This window comes from Saccostrea echinata, unplaced genomic scaffold (genome assembly GCF_033153115.1).
Source record: "Saccostrea echinata isolate AGI-Se365-2 ecotype Australia unplaced genomic scaffold, CSIRO_AGI_Sech_v1 ptg000016l, whole genome shotgun sequence".
In the NCBI taxonomy this organism is placed as follows: Eukaryota; Metazoa; Mollusca; class Bivalvia; order Ostreida; family Ostreidae; genus Saccostrea; species Saccostrea echinata.
In genome coordinates, this window is record NW_026889765.1 from 2576450 (window position 1) to 2597163 (window position 20714).

General features: G+C 34.8%; 1 protein-coding gene across 1 annotated transcript in view; it reads left to right on the forward strand.

Moving 5' to 3' along the window:
• Nucleotides 1-20714, forward strand: part of LOC133188340 (neural-cadherin-like) — a 41326-nt gene that overhangs the window by 11654 nt on the left and 8958 nt on the right. Inside the window, exons 4-33 of the mRNA XM_061323720.1 lie at nt 1776-2016; nt 2359-2467; nt 3250-3373; nt 3537-3793; nt 3974-4251; nt 4542-5006; nt 7428-7808; nt 8394-8597; nt 8924-9116; nt 9386-9532; nt 9767-9882; nt 9970-10143; nt 10950-11256; nt 11452-11924; nt 12337-12578; nt 13400-13548; nt 13645-13902; nt 14165-14380; nt 14541-14655; nt 14806-14990; nt 15298-15527; nt 15783-16057; nt 16330-16693; nt 16978-17211; nt 17434-17644; nt 17934-18112; nt 18268-18571; nt 19173-19377; nt 19574-19830; nt 20097-20225. Of these exons, the coding sequence (XP_061179704.1) occupies nt 1776-2016; nt 2359-2467; nt 3250-3373; nt 3537-3793; nt 3974-4251; nt 4542-5006; nt 7428-7808; nt 8394-8597; nt 8924-9116; nt 9386-9532; nt 9767-9882; nt 9970-10143; nt 10950-11256; nt 11452-11924; nt 12337-12578; nt 13400-13548; nt 13645-13902; nt 14165-14380; nt 14541-14655; nt 14806-14990; nt 15298-15527; nt 15783-16057; nt 16330-16693; nt 16978-17211; nt 17434-17644; nt 17934-18112; nt 18268-18571; nt 19173-19377; nt 19574-19830; nt 20097-20225 (7022 nt within the window). The remainder of the gene's footprint in view (nt 1-1775; nt 2017-2358; nt 2468-3249; nt 3374-3536; nt 3794-3973; nt 4252-4541; nt 5007-7427; nt 7809-8393; nt 8598-8923; nt 9117-9385; nt 9533-9766; nt 9883-9969; nt 10144-10949; nt 11257-11451; nt 11925-12336; nt 12579-13399; nt 13549-13644; nt 13903-14164; nt 14381-14540; nt 14656-14805; nt 14991-15297; nt 15528-15782; nt 16058-16329; nt 16694-16977; nt 17212-17433; nt 17645-17933; nt 18113-18267; nt 18572-19172; nt 19378-19573; nt 19831-20096; nt 20226-20714) is intronic.

A 20714-nucleotide genomic window follows, 5' to 3' on the forward strand; every position in this document is an offset into this window, starting at 1 on the left:
ATACAAAGCACAATACTTAATCTATATACAATTTATGAATTGAATGATAACTCTATATATTATCACTTCTTGGGAATTGTCATGGAAATGATCAGTTGAATTCACTACATGAACATTGCTTCTACTGTATGAAAACAAAAATGTTTTTGCATACCAGTTTTAAAGCTTTTGATTTATAATCAATATGTTGACAAATCAATAATCAATATGTTGACAAAAACAGGTTGGCAAAATGAAAGAGCTTTGCAATGAATACAAAAAAAAATTTTGGATAATGCATCTTTTGAAATGAGGTATAATTTTTTTGCTAGAAATATGTCCAGTTTGCATGTTGAACTTTCTAAAGGATGCATCCCCCAGATAACGCTAGAGTGATTTGATGGTTTCAGAGATCCTGTGTTATTGTCTTGTTTCTGAAAGATACAAAACATTATAAAAGATACCATTTTGACAAGTTCAATATCTAAACCACTTCTCTTAGGAAGAGCTTAGGCTGATTTGTTAGAGGCAGCAATAAAGCTGACTCACTGGTTTTGAATTGTGATTTACAAAGTCAGGAAAAGACCCTAAATTTGGGGAGTTATCAGGAGGGTCTGACATTTCTGTCATTTGAAGATTGCATGAGATCATTCATGAGAGTGGATTTAATTTCCAGTTAAAGAGTAATTTGACAACTGCCTCAAAAACTGAAAATCCACAGAAACATCCCAGTGGGGTTATGTGGGTGGTATATTTTTCCAATAATCATTTTTGTGCCAATATGTTCTGTGTAACGTTTGTCCTTCATTCCCTGTTTTAATCAGTTTTGGTCTATCTCAATGGATCTTTAGGCTATACTGATAAACATCAAATCTATTTTTTTTTTAAATTAATCTCTACCTGCAACAATTTCGATCAATTTGGCACTATGTTTTAAAATTAGTTTTAGATTGAAAGAAAATTGGATTGCCCAGTAGTTTGTTTTATTGTGAACATTTGAAATAGATCCAAACCAAGACCCTGAAAAGTGCTAAGCATTTGTGTATGTATTCATGTTTTTGTATAGCATGGCGAGAAAAAGTGTGATCTAGATATTTCAACATTTCAACAGTTCCAGAGCAGATGATGGTATCATGGTAAATACAGCTGCACACTGTGTAAATTGGGCTGGGAAAAACTCATTGTTCTATAAATATAAACTCTCCCCATGTATGATGCAGAAACTTGCCAAAATAACAGCAAGTGAAGCAGATTTAATATAGCTTTGATTGAAAATGTTATGTAACACCTATACAGTGTCATTTTATAGCATTAAATAAACAATATAAGTCACAACGTGAAAACTTGATCTTTTCTGCAAGAGATGCATTTGATATGTATAAGCACTTATCTTTGGGTGTGAGTGTGATTCAGGCACATCTATCTCTGTATCACTTGTCTTTAGCTCCCTTGGTGTAATTATAATGCTGAGCTGTCTTACAAAAGGTTAACACATTATGATTAAAGAATTTTTGGAGTGCTGTTGCTGCTATTTTTGATAAAACTATCAGACATTAAATTCATTGGCAACCTGTATATCTGAATTTGTCTGAAACAATCTGATAAGAAAACAAATTTTATAAAAAGGAAAATAAAATGGCAGAGGATTTTTACTTGATTTCTTGTCTTAATCTTTTTGAAGTAAAAAAAGTAACATTTGATAAAAAGTTATGTGGTATATGGTTTTAATAGTGCAGAATAAAGAAACAGGTCCATTCAACCTTCCTAGTAATATCAACTTTCACTATAATTTGTAGGTTGCAGTCAGAAGGAACAACTCTTATTGTCCAAGCCAAGGCTTTCCAGTCTAAATCTGACAAGGGAGCTGTGGAGTACCAGCTTACAGACAACTATGGCTACATTAGCTCTGTATTCTCTATCAATTCCGAAGGAGAGATCGAGGCCCTACAGAGTCTGGACTATGAAACCTCACCTCACACTTATACCCTTAAACTTATAGGTACAGAAAAGTCCACAGGGCTCAGTAATGCCACCCAGGTAAGATTTCAGTAGTTATTATTTACTTGAATACAGATATGGCTGTATATTTTGGTATATTTTACCAGAAGTAGCATAAATCAGAGATTTTTTATGAATTTGTTGGATGGAGTTTATTATGATTTGAAGTGACAACGCAATTCTTTTGATACAGTTTTTTTTTTCCTATACTACAAATTTTTTCATAAAATGAGTGCAAGAGACATTTTAGTGACAGAATGTATTTGTTACAGAAGTACGTAATGCTACTGTAGAAGTACAATTTCAGTTCATATATTACAAGCACCAGTTCTTTTGCATATCTGAAAACCTCGCAATAAGTAAGACTTGTTGTCTTTGTAGCTGATTGTCCACCTTGAGGATGACAATGATAATGCTCCAGTGTTTGAATTATCTACCTATACCAACGTCACAAGTGAGGGCACACCGATTAACTCAGTCCTGTTTTCAGGTAATATTATGGACAAAAATGATCATAAACTTGTAGTATGCTACATGTATTTGTAAACTCTAGTGAAAGATCCTCTATGTAAGTCTGTCTTATGGAGGTGAACATTTTTATTTCTTTGAAATATATATATATATATATATATATATATATATATATGTATAGTCTAAGGTTGATGAGTATTTAACACTTATGTAGTGGAATCAAAAAGTTTATTTAAATAATAAAATGTTTTCTTTGTAAATGCAGGAATTAACAGTTGCATCTATTGCAGAAAAAAATTTGCCATGGGCAGTTGCAACTGTTATCCTGCATTGACAAAGAAAGAAAGACATTTTATTGTTTATATTTATGTCTGTATAAATAATCCTATACAATGACAGGTAAATTAGGTTTAAGTATGTAAAAAAAATATATATATATTTCATTGATCTGTACATCAAGGTATGTTTTTAAGAAATCTTTCATACATATAGCCTTGAAAACTGGTTCTTACTAGTTTAGGGTTAATGGGATTGATTAAGGGAAGTGGTTTTCATATAAAGTAGAAAATATTCCCTAGATGTTCAGTAAATATAATTTTCTGTGTCACTTTTTTTCAATAGAGTACATGAAAAGTTCTAGTCTCTTAAGAGTTTGAAAATTTTACTTTTAATGCAAAATAATGAAAGATAAAAACTTTATGTGTATAGTTTGGTGGAGAATTTCTTATTTTGGAAAAAAAACAAGAGTAAATTAGTGGTTGTGAAGAACATTAATTGATGAATCCATGGCAATTTTGACAGTGACAGCAACAGACAAAGACTCCGGATCTAATGCTGAGCTGACATACACAGTCAATGATGATAGTTTTGTCATAGAAACCAGAAATGTCAATGGAAAATACATCGGAGATATAAAAGTGGCAAAGTAAGTTATTATTTAAGTTGCCCATTTTTATATAATGGGCAACAGGAACTTTATCTGAAAAGTGTTTAAAACCAGAAAGGGTCAAGAAAAGATGTTTAAAGGCAATTTAAAAGCATGTTTTTGTTGTGAAGAGTAACTGCATCATTGTAAATTTTTATTGTAGGAGATTAGATTATGACAGTCGAGCTGATCGCCAGTACAAGTTTGATGTCAAAGCAACCGACCATGGTAACAAGTCCTTCTCTGGACTAGCCAGTGTTGTATTGTATGTGACCAATATTAATGATGAGGCACCAGTTTTCAGTGAGGAGAAGGACAACATTGTGGCTAAGATTAGGGAAGATCAGAAAGCGGGGAGTTATGTCACAACTGTACAAGCCGTGGACCCAGATGGAGACAACATTGAATACTACTTCTCTCGTGAGTGTGTTTGAATGAGGGATTGATTAAGATTTTCGTCTCATCTAAGCTTAATTACCTGTCTTGCTAATTTTTGTAAACTTGGTAATTTTGTAATTCTTCCAATATGAAAAAAAGTTGATCCTCAAGAGAAATGATGTTTATTTATAGATTTTTCACTCTATGATTTTCTATTTGTAGCAAAGCATCAAATATCAAAAAACTCCTTGTTCCGAATTGAGCCACACTCTGGAATAATCACCCTGACCAATACTATTCCTCCTAGCATTCCAAGCTACATCTTGAATGTGACAGCGTATGATGATGGAAGTTGTTGTGGGGGCTATCCTCGTCTTAGCAGTAGTTCCTTTGTCATCATTAAGATCATGGACATTAACAACAATAATCCCACATTTCCCAGCTGTAATTATGCACCATCAGTGTTGGAAAATCAGCCACCAGGAACCAGAGTTGTGGATGTTAGTAGCATTATTGATATGTCTCTGATGATCACCATTTAAGTTCAAGAAAATTTCAAGTAACCAATATCCTGTCAAATTCAAGCAAGGTGTTAGGGTCAAAATTGAAGTTTTACAGCTATATAGATAATTATACATGTATGTCTCTTAATAAAAAAAAAAAGTTGGTGTTTCTTGTACACACTGACTTATCATTCAAATGTTCTAAAATTATCTAAGCATAGGGGAGTACAAAAAAGCTTGTTAACGCTCTTTCTTCTAAATATTCAGAATAATATTTCATTTTTCAGGTCTTGGCAACAGACCCTGACAGAGGAGATAACGGTAAAATTACTTACTCTGTTGTAACTCCAAACAACCAAGAAAAAAACTTTGAGGTCAACCCAGAAAATGGCACTGTGGTTACCAAACGCATGTTCGACCGTGAAAGTGAAGCTGGTGTCCGTGGTTACTCGGTCACTATCAAAGCAGAGGATCATGGGGAATCTCAGCAGCTTAACACGCTTTGTACATTCTGGGTGAGAATTCTGGATATTAATGACAACCCTCCAATGTTTGATACAGAGTCTTACATGCAGACTGTGGTCAGGAGTACCAGTGTCAACAAGAGAATCATGGGAGTTTTGGCTGTGGACAAAGACAAAGAAGTGAATGCAGAAGTGCAGTACTCTTTAGTGGATAACCCTGGGGACTATTTCAGGGTGGACACTGATACAGGGGGACTTTATTTGCAGAAACCTCTTACATCTGTTCCTGTGAGTATAATGATTGAAAAGATTATTGCTTGTTGATTGTAGAGAACATTATAAATGATGAGGTATTTTTGCTGTGATTTAACGTAGGTCGCAGGTTTGCTGACGTCGTTAAAACTGGGTACGCAATTTATATGATTTGGGCGATTTTCTTGTGCACATTTGATTATTACGTCACAATGAAAAAGAAATCTGCGATGATTTTTGTTTTATTAAATTCTTCAGTATATGATTATTTAGCTATAACTTTTCTAGGAATTGGTAGTTTAGTGTAATATTATTTAAGCAACAACTTATCACAAATAATGAAGGCTTTTTACGATTTGCATAGTCAATACAATACTTAAATAAAACTTTTGTTGGAATTGGTAATTTAGTGAAGAAGGCTTATTACGATTCGAATGATCGACACTGGAAGTATTAAAAAATGTTTAATTATTTGTTATCAGTCGCATCTTCTCGGGCCTTTCCTGCAAACTTGGAGAAACAAGTGGTTGTTTTTCGGCTTGTCGGAAAGGCCCGAGAAATTGCAATTTGTTTTCACTTGGTATCGCGAAACGATATGGACACAAGGTTCAACTGACCTTTTTTTCTTTGATCGTATTTGAATTAACAGTTTGTTTTATTAAGAAACATGAGAAAAAAGCCATTATTTAAAAAAAAACGCAAATACACCTGTTACGTCAAAAGATTAAACTTTATTTCTAAAAAGGATATTTTTAAAATATATAGATCTACAAGTTTATCATAAATTAAATACTGCTAAGGTACGATGAAACATAAAGACATTTTTTTAGCGACACTGACCTCCTGTTAGGAGACAACTATTTGAATCTGAGGGAGGGGGGGGGGGGCAAATTTTACCGAGTCAGAATGTTTATTTTCATGTCGGTGAAGACAGATAATTTATTTCCAAAAAAAACAAGGACAGATTATTTCGGGGGGGGGGGGGGGGGGGGCTGCTGCTAGAACTAGTCATGGACAGATTATTTATTCTGGCCTAGTCGAGGACAGATTATTTATTATCAACATTTTCGAGGACAGATTATTTATTTCCAAAATTTGTAAGCCTCTCTCCCCTCGAATGAATTGATCGTCCCCTAAGCAACAGCTTGCAATGCTGTTACCTACAGATTGTATTCGCTACCTTGCTTTCCATGTCCAACAAGTAGAATTAATGTTCTAAAAAAACTGGCTGTTGATTACGTCAGATAAGATTAATTTTTAAATCCTTGTCCCATTTACCCTATGAAAATGTGGTAAGTAAAAATAAAAATTTTGTTTAAATATATCATGTATATACTGAAAATATATTGTATTTAGCCGGGACGATATTTGGCAGAAATTCGAAGATTTGAGCGCCTTAGTTGCTGAATGGTCTAAATAAAAACATTTTATATACTTGAATTAAAGGGTACCGTTTTTCGCCAGTACGCTGGAAAAGAAAATACACAGCCAAATGTAAGGATATATACGTCTAATCTACGGAAAAAAAAAGCAAATCAAAACAAACAGAAAAGAAACGGTAAGAAAACAACACATAAAGAAAGTAAATTGGAAGAAAGAAACTAAAGGATTGACTGTTGTTTTACGTCCCTTACGAGAATTTTCACTAATATAAGACGTACAAAAACCCTAATCTGAAGAGAAGCTAATAATCATTTCATTGATATTGAATTATTATGATACGATTCACAGGTCACTTAAAGCAGATAGACGTGAATTTCTTTTTTATCAAAATTATTTTGTCTTATTTTTCTGCACTGAATACCGGATAACTATTCACGGCGACAAGCATGACGTCGCGATATTTTATGACGTCGTTCTTAAAAATGTTACATTTTGCGATATAAAAGCAATTATCCACATTTAAATTACGCGAAAACTAACCCAAAGACATATTAATTTTTTCGCATTGATTTATTTCAAATCCATTCTTTGTTAAAATACCAAAAGGGAAACAATTTCGTCTGCACCATTTAAATGTTATTGATATTTTTTAAAACAAAATCTTGCCTCAAAACTAGCCGAAAACGATGTTTTTCTTACATAATTCAATAGAATAACACCGAAAATGTAACGACAACAATGGCATGTTTGGGATTTAATTACACAAAAACGATGCAGACGAATTTCTTAAAATTTTCAGAGAATATAAAACGAAGGTACAGGATTCATATAACTAATTTTCATGATATGTTTTCGGGCACTTTTAAATGGCGTGCAAACCCGCGACCTATGTTAAATGCTGATTTTAAATTCAGAGTTAATGCTGACTTAATTCTGACAGAGTTTGGATTGAAGAGCTAATGATTTGATAATACTGATGCAACATATTAAGGGGGGTGACATGAAAGTAACTAAGATTTTGTTAATGTTTGTTTCAATCATGTTCAAGAAATCCCATAACTTATATATTTTCAGCTTTACCAAGAGAAAATAATTCTGAGAATAATGGCCAAGGATAAGGGAATTCCTCCTCTATCCTCCAATGCTACCATAACTATAACCTTGACAACAGGAAATCAAAACCCTCCCACTTGGAACGACAATTATGAAGGTCAGACATACACAGTGAATGAAACCTCCCAAATTGGTTTTCCGATAGCCACATTCAGTGCCACCTCCCATGTGGATCCCCCACTGGATGGAGTTAGTTTTGCTTTGGTTGATTCCAATGGGAACTCTCAGCAGACTGTGGAAAACTTCCGTGTAGATTCCCAGGACAAGACAATGAAGCTGAAGGTGGCTAACCCACTTGACGTCAGTGTCAAGAGTCTATATACTCTTAGATTAAGAGTGACAGTAAGTGTTTTGAAAATAATAGGAAGTTCTTGTTTGAAATTTTGCATCTCATTATGTCACTTGTATTTACTGAAGGAATTTAAGGACAAGTTGTGTTTGTGAACTACACATAACAATAATATGATGCAGTTTTGTGCAGAGATAGTTTGTAAAGCATTCCTTACAAATGCTTTAGTGTAATCTGTCTTTCCTAAGTGTTTGCAAGGTGTAATGTATTTATTTATGGAAATTTAAGGAGCTGAGTGGTCAACAAATTACCCAAAAGATCCACCTAAAATATGAAATTGAAATATGATTTTTCTAGCTAGCCATTAACTGTTATTTAGGAAAGGAAAAAAATGTTCAAGCTATAATACTAAATCAATTTCTAATTGATAATTTTTATAAAGCTCTTCTTTTCCTGGAGGTTTAAATAGTTTAAAAGTGGCCATGACCTCCAAGCCCTCTTTATATAATACATTTCGTTTCTAGTAGAACAATCTTCTTTAAAAAAAAAAGAAGTAAAAGAATTCTGCAAGAATATTTTACATTCTTGAAAAATTACAAGAATACCTTGAATTCACTATATTCTGAAACAATTTGTAGAATCAAGGACTTACACCTCTGTCTGATGAGATAAGGATCACTGTGAAGGTCCTAGACATGAATAACAAACAGCCACAGTTTGAAGGATTGGACCCCACCCTGAGTAATTCCTACAGAGGCAGTGTTCCAGAAAATGAGGAACCAGGGCAGTCTGTCATCACAGTCAAAGCTGTGGATCCTGATCTCCAGGCACCAAATAATGTGGTAAGGAACTGTGTTGAAATGATGTTCAAAAGGGGGAGGGGACGGGAAAATATAAAAATATTTTTTGTTGAAATTTTCTTATTTTATGTTCTGTAAAAGAATTTTTTTTTGTTGAACTTTGGCATAAGTAAAGTTTTGTTCACTTAATGATGATGTATTATTTATTGATTTTAATTATTTTTATTTTTGAATTTCCCTGCCATTCCTTAAATCATTTTTCAAAGATAAAAGTAATTTTTTAAGCAAAATATTTCTTGTAAATCAAACAAAAATGCATTTTTCAAATAAAACTGCAAATGATTTTTTTTATACCATTCTGTTCCCAGGTGAGCTACAGTCTAGTGCCTGATAGATATGATGCCTTCAAGAAATTCCAGATAGACCCCCTTAGTGGTTTAATCTCCACAAACTACACCTTTGATAGAGAAACCATGAAGGTGTATTATATTACTGTAATGGCACAAGATGGAAGGGCCTCAGACATTCCTTATCATGAGCCCAGAGGGACACCTAACTCTGGTATGTTACTGAACTGTCAATTTTTCTTATCATTTCATATTCTGATGATGACTGTCATTGGTCAAAAGTGGTCAACAAAATAAATTTACTTGCACATTCTCAAAATGTGTAGGTGATCTATTTATGTCTTAAAGTTTATAATATACATGTATATTTATGTTGCATAATTATGTCTGTAATATTTCATCTAAGACCTTAAAAACAAATGATAAGGATATGCTATGACTTGAGGTCAGATGTCATCTGTTGTATCCTGTGTTTTCTTTCAGCCACTACGCAAGTGATGGTGACAATTGCTGATAAGAATGACAACACCCCTTACTTTGAGAAGTTATTATATGAGAAGGACGTCCATGAACAGCCTGCAGATAGCAGTAAATCTATCCTGACAGTCAGGGCAATGGACATTGATGATGGTCAGTTGGAAAATGAGTGGAGGCTGATATGATTTTAGCATAGTTAAAGAGAATAAGTAATTTGTGGTTCAGTATCGACCATCCAAGTCTGGATTTGGTTGTTATTAAAATGGAATATACATGTATCTAGTATGTATACATTCACCTGATGTGATGAAAAAATGTACCAGTATTTATGAATTAAATCTGCCATGTGAGAGAGATTGTGTTTTACATAAAGATTTTGTTTTTCAGCTGACACCCTCACCTACACAATAACAAGTGGAAACACAGGCAATGTCTTTGGCATCAAGTCCAAGACGGGGGATATCTATGTTGCCAAAGATTTAGATTTTGAAACTCCACCAAATGTAAGTTGTGAAAGGTTTTAAACAGTAAATTTATCAGTTTGTGTATGAAAGGTGCAGTAGCTTTAACTAAACTATATCATTTTACAGCTGTACAAGCTGAATGTCACTGTCAGTGATGGCTACCATAGCAACTACACAGAAGTAAAGGTCAGGGTGAAAGACATCAATGACAATGCACCAGAATTTTCTCAGTCGGAGTATATTGTCACCAGTGTAGTGGAGGAACAGCAACCACCTACTGAGGGATTATTTCTTATAAAGGTAATAGGACACAAAGGCAATAGTCCATGTAGAGGATAGAGTGTAGATTTCAGGCCTAGTGTCTGAAGAACTGGGATATTATTAGGTGTGAAATGATACGCCTCATTCACGATACGATATGTATCGTATAATTTTGTCTCGGTACGCTTATTATCGATACAATACGTTTTGATTGCAGGAAGCAAATTAGATGTTTCACTAAATCTAGTCACTAAATCTGCATGCAAATTGACTAGAAGACATTGATAACAATGAATTTACCGTTGAAAATTATTTTACAAACTATCAGCCCTCAAACATTTACGTTTTTTAGATTTTAATTGTGCTGAGTTTTACCTATGCCAAACCTGACTGAATAACGATCCCGAATGGAAAATGAACTGAACCGAAAATGGAGATTTTACACTATGTATAAAACCGAGAAAAAATACTGTGGTGAATCGATACTGCTGTGAACCGTTTCACCCCTAGATATTATCATATCTTTTAAAATTTACATTTTATGGGTACCTTCTCCCCAAATATTTACAATCTCCTTAAAACTGAAATTGAAAACTTTTTATTACAAATTATCTTTCTCAAAACACACATCAAGGAAATCATGTCCAGAAACTAAATTAAATTTCAATGATCGATTTGCCCTCAGATATACATGTACCATTGATTTGAGTGGCAAGTGAAAGGGGGGAAACTCTTATTCATGACAGAGCTACATGTTTAGCATAGTAAGAGAGAAACTGAATTCCAGAAAAGAGGGTCATTACTGTGATCGTGTATGAAAGTACAGTTGAAAATTTATTTTACAGGTTAGTGCAACAGATAAGGATACCTCTAGGCAAACCAACTTTAGATATAGTCTGAATACTGAGTATCAGGATACATTTCAAATTCATCCAACAACAGGAGTGATAACGCTACACAAATCTCTGGACCGAGACCTCCCTTATGGCCATGCAGAGTACCAGTTTAATGTGCTGGTTGTTGATGAGCCCAACACTGAAGGTGCACTGGTGGGGTATGCTTATGTCAAGGTCAAACCCCAAGACATCAATGACAAAGTTCCAGAGTTTACTCGTGACCTTACTGGATTTGTTCCAGAAAATTCTGAAAAGGGTAAGGAAATATGTAAATTTTATATTTTTAAAGGACTCTGTAAATATACAGTATATGTATAATAATGTGAAATTTGAATGTTTTAAACCTTTATTTAATAATTTGCACAGAAAAATACTTTTAATCATTTTATAAATTATACTTCAAATCTACGAGAATAACAAATTGCTTAGCAGTTAAGACTTTTCTTTCCAGGTAAAATTGTGATGACAGTAAGAGCCATAGATTATGACTTGGGAGAAAATGGCACAGTATACTACACACTGGGGAATAATAGGCCAGCAGATCCAAAAACAGGGGACAGTTTGTTTGTGATAGACAGCATCACAGGACTGGTCAGATCCAACACAAACACCCTAGACAGAGAAAAGGTGGACCAGTACATACTGCCTGTCATAGCCACAGACCGAGGAAAAGTTCCGCTCAGCAGCACCGCCTCTCTCACAATTCAAATCACAGACAAAAATGATGAAAGGCCAAGGTTCAACAAAAAGATTTACAGAGCCACCCTGCCGGAGAGCCAGACTTCAGGGTTGATAATCACAGTGGCTGCCACTGATGACGATATTGGGAACAATTCTAAAATTACTTACTCCCTGAAAAGTGATCTCAACTTCTTCTCCATCAGTAGCCTGCCTTCCAATAAAGGGGCCCTCAATGTCTATAAAGTAAATACATTGTGTTTTTCAAGATGCTTATGAATTGGAAAAGTAAGATCTGTGCATAGTTAGATTGTTGTCATGTTTTTGCTTAAATTTGTGCTTCTTACAGTGTTAAATATGAAAGAATAACAAAGAGCAGACAGATTATTTAAAATACAATAGGAAAACTTTTATGTAGAGACTTAAGCAAGTCTTACACAACTCTAAGGATAATATTCAATGATACTTTTGCTATTATACATGTACAGCTGTATAGTTTTGTAAATTTACTTTAACTTATGATGAAGCTGTTCGCAGCTATTGTCAGCAGTAAGATGTCAGTTGATAATAATATGTATACATGTATACATAATATAAGATGAACAATAAAAAAAATCATAGTGAGAATAAGGGTTACCAATCCATGTTGTCATTTCAGCCTGTGGATTATGAGGACCCCAAACAGCGGTTCTTCAATCTTACCATCCGTGCCAGAGATAATAACCCCCTCCATTATGACGAGGCTTACATAGAAATCACAGTCACAGATGCCAATGATGAAGCACCTAGGTTTACAGAGCCAGTTAAAACTGACCATTTTCCTGAGAATATTCCAGAGAAATTCCTGCTCTACACCTTCACAGCCACTGATAATGATAGCTATCCCAATAATGAGTTCTTGTAAGTCTCTGTTGTTAAAATTATATTGTTCATTAGTACATTAATAGTACATTTTTAAATTCTTAGAGGTTGAATTTATATACATGTTTAACAATTTTAGATATCTAAAAGATTTCTTTTAAAAGCCCACATAAAGTCTTTCTGGTAAGGCTGAGTAAAATTGATATTACGGTTCTCAGGCCAATTTTTTTTTATTAAAATAGATGCAGGTGGGAGGCTTTTTAAAAATCTTTTTATTGGCGATAAATGAAATGCAGGAGGCATTTTTTTATTCCAGAATTTTTTATAACTATCACTGAAAACTCTTCATACATGTAGTTGTACTGGAGTCATCCTGTAGATATATTTTAAAATATCTCATAAAATTACCACATACATGTACAGTGTATATGCATAATTTTCATTTTTCGCAAAGAAAGTGTCCATGTTGAATGGCTGTCAGTGTCAATGTTTATACCAAATGGCTACCGGGAACGAAAATTGAGTGCAAAACTACAAGAAAATGAGGGCAGAATTTTTTTTCCTGGATTGGTCTCTACATTACCAACTTTTTATTTTGTTGAAAGTACGATAAATATTGCAATGTGGCTTCCTCAAAATGAATGCGCACAGGCCCAAGAACAATAATTTCAATTTTATGTAGCCTAAAAATAAAATTCTGGAGGGGAGCCACTGAATTTAGACCTTTACCTTTTTTATTTTCATGAAATGCTCTCTTCCATGGCACATGTATGTAAAAAAAAAAAAAAATTTAAGTAGGATTACTTGCATTATTCTCTTAAAATGTTCATTCTCTTCATATTTTTCATGTCCATTTTCAGTTTTCAAATTCGAGAGCATTCAGACAGATTTTATGTGGAACAGGAAGGCAATCTAGCCCATGTAAAAATTCAAGCAGGTTTGGATGGTCAAACACTGGACAGAGAAACAAAAGACCAGTACAACATCCAGGTCTTGGCTATTGACAAAGGTAAGTAACTTTGATGCTGGAAGTTTGTTCAGTTCTAGAATAGAGGCATTTTCAGCTTAAATTAACAAGCATTATTACTGAAAAATATTTTTTCAGGCAGTCCACCAAAGACAGGTTCTGCCACTTTAAGGATAAAGGTCACAGATATTAATGATAATCCTCCAACCTTTGCTGAGAACTACCGACCCATTGTGATGGAGGAGACTGATCCCATTGTGACAGTGGGAACTTTCAGTGCTATGGACCCAGACACTCTTAATTATGGTCCTCCATTTGTTTTTGAGCTTCCACCATGTGAAGAGAACCCTACTTGTCATAATGGGGATCAGAACTTTTCTCTCATTTATGATCCAAGTAAGCTTGAGTTGTCAGTCTTGTAAAATCATCACTTTTCAAGGTTTTTTTTAGTATTCAGTGTCAGACTAGCTTCTACATGTAATTGTTTTTCATTTCAAGGTACCATTAAAATTTTGCACGTGTTATACCTCTTTAGAATTTTGGATGTTGCATTAGTCATCATACAGCCTAAGTTACTTGGAACTTCATCAGATAGTCTAAGTAACTGAAACTTGTTGTTTTGTGGCTGGATAAATTTTAAAATTTGTTCTTGTTTCAGATGGTGCAAAGGGAAATGGAACTTGTACAGTATTTGCAAACAAAAGATTCCTTCGAGAGCAAAAGAAGTTTTACCACCTGCCCATCATCATGAAGGACATGGGTGGGAGGGGCAAGCATATGAGTGGCACCAGTACACTCACTATTGAGATTGGAGATAAAAATAATAATCAGCATGTGGATGGGTTCAAGGAAATCTTTGTGTACAACTACAGAGGTAAAATAGAGTAAAAATTTCCTTACACAACATGTAGTCTCATCAGAAAGTTGAAATAGAATTAGAAAGTATAGTATGTGTTCTATAATTTGACTTTTCAGTAGGGAAAGTTTAATACAATGTACCAAGTTACTTTTAATTTTAACATTTTTTCCTTCAGGTATGTTTGGAGATGTTGAAATTGGGCGAGCTAATGCGAACGACCCTGATGACTGGGATTATGTAGATAAACACTACACCATGATCAGTCGAAATGGGATGGAAAAATTCTTCAAGTAAGACAATGATTTATTCCATATAATTGTATGGCTACCAGTTGCTGTCTTTTTCAAATTGACTTTGAGAAATCACTGTATACATGTAGTTCCATGATTGATTCCTAAGTTGCTTCACAGAATCTCAATAAAAAGTGGTATCTTTTTCAGTGTCAGTAAAATAAATGGGACCATTACAATGAAGAGAGGAGTTCCTGCTGGTATATTTGAATTCAAAGTGGAAGTTCATGATTTTAAAGTGTTTACGAAGATAAATGCTACAGCCACTATTAAGGTCGTTATCAAGGAGATATCGGAGGAGGCAGTATATAAGTCAGGATCTGTCAGACTAGCAGGTAAGGATGAATGGACTTTGTTATTAGGAAGAGTTGGTGTAGTTTTACTAGTTTACTTCTCTGGTAATTTCTCAAAAAAGTGCAAGTAAATGTGATATATGTCATATTTCTTTATCTTGTTTGTATAATGTAGGAGTATGTTATTGATCAGGACCAATAAAACGTGTATTCTGACTCAGAGTTCATGTATATATTTTATGTGCAATATCCTTTCCTGTAGACTTCCTTAGCTAAAATTATGATAAGAAAATATTAAAATTCATGATTTTTTTCATATTTCAAATCCAGTTTGCTTTTCATTCTTCAGGAATTACAGCTGAGGAGTTTGTTGAAATACCTAATGACATGTCAGGCCAGAGTCATTATGATAAATTCCGCAAACTTCTGGCTGAGAAGTTGAGGGTGGCCATTTCCTATGTTGAGATCTTTAGTGTGATGAAGAATGGTCCATATGTTGATGTTAGATATGCAGCACATGGGTCTCCATGGTATCCAGCCAACAAACTGGATGGCATCATAGCCACAAATAAAGATCAGGTAGTTCATACAGCTAGAATTTGATAAGCTTACATATATTGAATTCAGTTTTAGAAGAAGGGTAATTAATGGAGTGGTCCATTTGGCCATCTTGAAAGTTGAATATGCTGAATACTTGTACACTTTGAAAAAGCTTTTGCTGTTCAATAATGCATAAACACATGCTTTCAACATATGCAAAAAAAAAAAAAAAGGAATAAAAATGAAAAGAAAATGTTTTGTATGCTTAAGTTAATGATTTATTGTGTGACACAGTTTGCTGCTGCAGCTGGAGGCCAAATTGTTATGGTCAACATTGATGAATGCCAGAAGGAGATCTGTGAAAGTGGGGGATGCTCCAATGTTCTAGTGGTGGATGAGAGGAAACCTAGTGTGGTTAACACTAAGACCCAGTCATTTGTGGGGCTGGGGACCAAGGTAGTAGCAGAGTGTCAATGTAAAGCCAGGGACTTCTCAAGGCCTCTGAAGTGCACTCCAGACTTCTGCTTTAATGGAGGGACCTGTGTTGAGGACAACTGGGGGGATGTAAAGTATGTTAAATTAAATTTCATTTGGATGTAAAGTGCAGTCTGTCTGTACTAAATTTTTGGTCATCAGAATCACTCAGATGAGCTGTTTCTATCTGCTTCCATATGTTTTTGTGTGGTGTCCATTATTTGGCGTTCCATAACTGTTGAAGAGAGCAATAATGTATCTTTTTGTTAAAAATACATGTAAAAAAAGAAAAAGTTTTACAGACTTCTTTGACTTCCTATTTGTATTAAATATGTGGCTGTTGATATGACTCGTATGTTTTAAATAGGTGTGAATGTCTCCCAATGTTTGATGGATTCCGTTGTCAGCAGACAACACACAGTTTCTCTGGAGGATACACACTGTACCCTCCCCTTGCTCAGTGTGAGGAAAGCATCACCAGTATAGAATTTGCCACTCTGAAGGAAAGTGGACTCATCTTCTACAATGGCCCAGTAGACAAGATGAGAAAGGGAGACCCCCAGGATTTCATTGCATTATCACTGATTCAGGGTTATCCTGAATTGATTGTCAATCATGGCACAGGAGCTGTCAGTTTGAGAGTGATGGGTAAAGACAGAGGGGGAATTACCAGAATGCCAGTCTTGAATGATGGTGCATGGCATCACCTCAACATCATCCGGAAAGGAAGGGTCAGTTGTTTGCTTATACTAACAGTTATTTTAATAGTATTTGTATTGTAACGTGATAAAATTGAGGATAGTCAAAATGACATATATCTTATAGTTTTACATATACTGTAATGATGTTAAAGAGTTCATATATTCCCTCCTGTCAGGCAGTCTTTAAAAAAATGTCTGTTGGCCCCCTTCTGACTGACTGACTTAAAATTGCCTTACTCAAAACTTCCAGGAAATAACATTTTTTTTAAAGACTGCCTCGTGTAATGATTTGTAAAATGTACATGTGCTCGTAGGAAGTTACCCTGACAGTGGACCACTGTAGAAATGCTCAGTTTGATACCCATAGTGAAAGCAGAGAAGACCGACGACCTTGTGAGGTCACGGGGTCAACATCAGGTCAAAATAAGTACCTAAATGTCAACCAGATGCTTCAGATGGGAGGACGGTATACCACACCTGATTTTCCTCAGGGAATCACTCAAGAAAGATTTGAGGGTTGCATCAGAAATTTGTATCACAATGGAGAGGTATGGAAAAATGACAGATAACTTGCAAGTTAAGTTCCATTTTTTCCAGCTTGCATTTGAAGTGAATTGCATCGAAGGTTATGTCACAAACACAAAAAAATTTTAATTGTAAATTTGCATTAGGATTGAAGAACTAACTTGAAAGTACATTTATAATAGTCTTGTCTCAAGAGATTAAAGGAATTGGATGAAAACTTCTGTATGAAATGATTTTTTTTTCAGCTGTATGACTTGTATACCAGTTTAAATCACCCTGGAGAGAATCATGGGAATGGCTGTCCTGCAGAGGAATCAGCCTGTAGCAGCCTGAGCGGTAAGAGATGTGGTGACCACGGAACCTGTCAGATGATAACCCTTGGGGACTCTGAGGTGGAGTGTGTCTGTAAACCAGGGTATCGTCCATCAAAGTCCAATTCTCCCAAATGTACTCGAGGTTTGTATTCAAATTAGATTCTTGTACAGAAAATTGTGAAACATGAAAAACTGTACCTTGTTCTCTGCAAAATCAAAAATGAAAAATGAAAATAAAATTGCAGAGAAAACGAATTCAATACAAATTTAAGCTCTGGAGGACCTAGTTTTTACATGGACTAGTACTTGTGAAAATCATCAATTGTGATAGTTATTGGCACTTTTGAAATGTAAATTTATTGTGTAAAAATCATTTTTTTTAATTTCTTGATATTTTATCTGTGCAAACTTAAATTGCCTTGAACTTTCAGAGACGACAATCAGAAACTATACAGAGAAAGCATACATGACATGGAGTCTGAAAGATAACTTCTTCAATATGCTAAGAAAGGATAAGTTAGACATCCACATTAAATTCCGGACCCGGGATCTTGATGGAGGAGTACTTCTTCATTTGCCATCAAACTCACATGAATACATATCAGTGCAGGTGTGTAATCTTATTTCTAATGCATTATAATTTTCTTATTTTATAAATATCGACAATTAGTTTTTTTTAGTACTAGTCTTCTCAGTTTGAGAAGATATCCCATGACGAATATTTCTCATATCTTAAGTACAAAATGTATATTTCATTTAATTTAGATCATCAATGGCCATGTTGCTGTCATATACAATTTGAAGGATTATGATAATTCTTTTTCGGAAAATATAATTTCCCTCTCTGAGGCCCCAGCAGCTAATGGCCAATGGCACAGTCTTTCTGTGAAAAGGATTGGGAGATGGTTTCAGCTGAAGATGGACAGTGGAGAAGGGAGGTACTACAATGAAACATGGGGATCAATACAGGATAGTCAATTCTTTGACCTCAAGAGGGATCACATAGTTTCAGGGTCAATGGTGAAGTTTTACCCTATTGCAGATTTCCATAGCAAAGATCTTAGAGAGAGTAAGTTGCATACAATTAAGTAAAATTTATTTCCCTAAATTTTTTGTTTAATTTTCAAAAATATATATGTATTTCAAATGAAGTTGGAGAAGTATAGGTTCCATAACTTATGCGAGTTAGTTAACAGGTTTTCTCCACCTTGAGTTCATAGTCAATAGGCAAGAGGATTGATGAGTATCTATTGACAATTAAAAAGTTACGGAATTACAGTTTGAGAAAAATAGTAACTAATGAGCACACATGAAATCTTTTTCACCCTCTACTGAAATTCTTCAGAAATGCTACTGAACATTATCTGCATGTAACACATACATTACATAGCACAACAGATGTTATGTAACGTGTTAGAGAATCCAAAAAAAAAAAGAATCACTGCATGGGAGTGAGTGATGCAACATATACTGTAGCAGTAATGAGAGAAATAATAATAACCTAGGCTTGTTTAATTATGAAATATTGAATGATTTTTAGTATACATGTATATTATTATTTGATTTCAGTTCTGTATTACTATTTCTATGGTATTAACCAATATACAATATAATTAATTAAAAAAGAACAAGTGTACCGTTGCTAATACACATTATGTGGTTTTTTCCAGCTTGTGTTACTGACATTAGGATTAACAATAAGTGGTTCCCAATGATGATTGAGGAGAATAGCCAGAGTGATGCAGCAGAGGTGGAACTAATATCTGGGGTCAACATGGGTTGTGTACGTGATGATTGTGCCCAGGCCCGCTGTCACACCTTAGGACAGACAATCAAACAAGTCTGTGTTCCTCTTTGGGGAACTCATGACTGCAGGTAGGACTCTTGCTGCGAGACCTCTGTTTTTGAAATGGAAATTGCACTTGGAAATTTGATTGTCTTTTGTTTCATATAAAACAACTTGTCTGCTTGCTACCTCTCACTGGTGCATAAATAAATTCAAATTTCAAATATATTTCTTTTTTTTTTTGAAATCAGATTTGATTTTAATATGATAGCAATATCTTTTAAGGTGCCCTCCTGGCAGTGAGCCTGGGGTAGGTAGCACATGCCTGGCAATGGATCATTGTCAAGGAATTAATCCTTGTAAAGCAGGAGGTACTTGTATTAACCTGCCTTTCCCTGAGACTTTCCGTTGTCTCTGCCCTAAAGGCTGGATTGGCCCCACATGTAACCAGCAAGCTAGTGCCGTGGAGGAGGTGGTATCAGCAGGGGGCATCAAGATGGAAGTCCTCGTCATCATCATCGTTAGTCTGATAGCTGTCACTTGTAAGTGTTTGATCTTTTTTAGAGGTGCATGTATAATTTATTCATTTCATTAAATGAGAAAAAAAGATTATTTATTTAAAAAAAAATGTTTGGTTTACTGTTTGAAGAACTGGTAAATTGAGAAAGTATTTGCAGCAAAAGCACATATGGAGAAGGCCTGAAAGTCATATTGATGTATTACATGCACAGTAGTGTCTATTGAGTCGCTGAGTACAGAATAATCTCTCCCTTTTCAAAATTAACTTTCATATAATAATTTTTGCCAGTAATTGCATTCCTGGTGTTTCTACTGTGGCGGTCACTCAGTAAGCGAGACAAGCGCAAGTCTATCCTTTATGATGACCAGTATGATGACATCAGGGAGAATGTGGTCAACCATGATGAAGAAGGGGCAGGTTAGTGGATATGTAATCTTTTCCATAGAAAACCTTTATTCTGTATACTTCATATAGTTAGATTTTATGTGACTTTATTTTTATGAGCCAATGATATTGGATTTGGTTACAATATTTTTTCTTTTATCCTCCTTCAGATTACCTACTTCCTTTTTAGCTCACCTGAGCTGGAAGCTCAAGTGAGCTTTTCTGATCACCCATTGTCCGTCGTCCGTCTGTAAACTTTTCACATTTTCAACTTCTTCTCAAGAACCACTGGGCCAATTTTAACCAAACTTGGTACAAAGTATCCTGGGGTGAAGGGGAGTGTAAATTGTTAAAATAAAGGGCAAAATCCCATTACAAGGGGAGATAATCAAGAAAAGACAAAAATATGGTGGGGTCATTAAAAAATCTTCTTCTCGAGAACCACTGGGCCAGAAAAGCTGAAACTTATATGGAAGCATCCTGGGACAGTGTAGATTCTTAATTGTTCAAATCATGACCCCT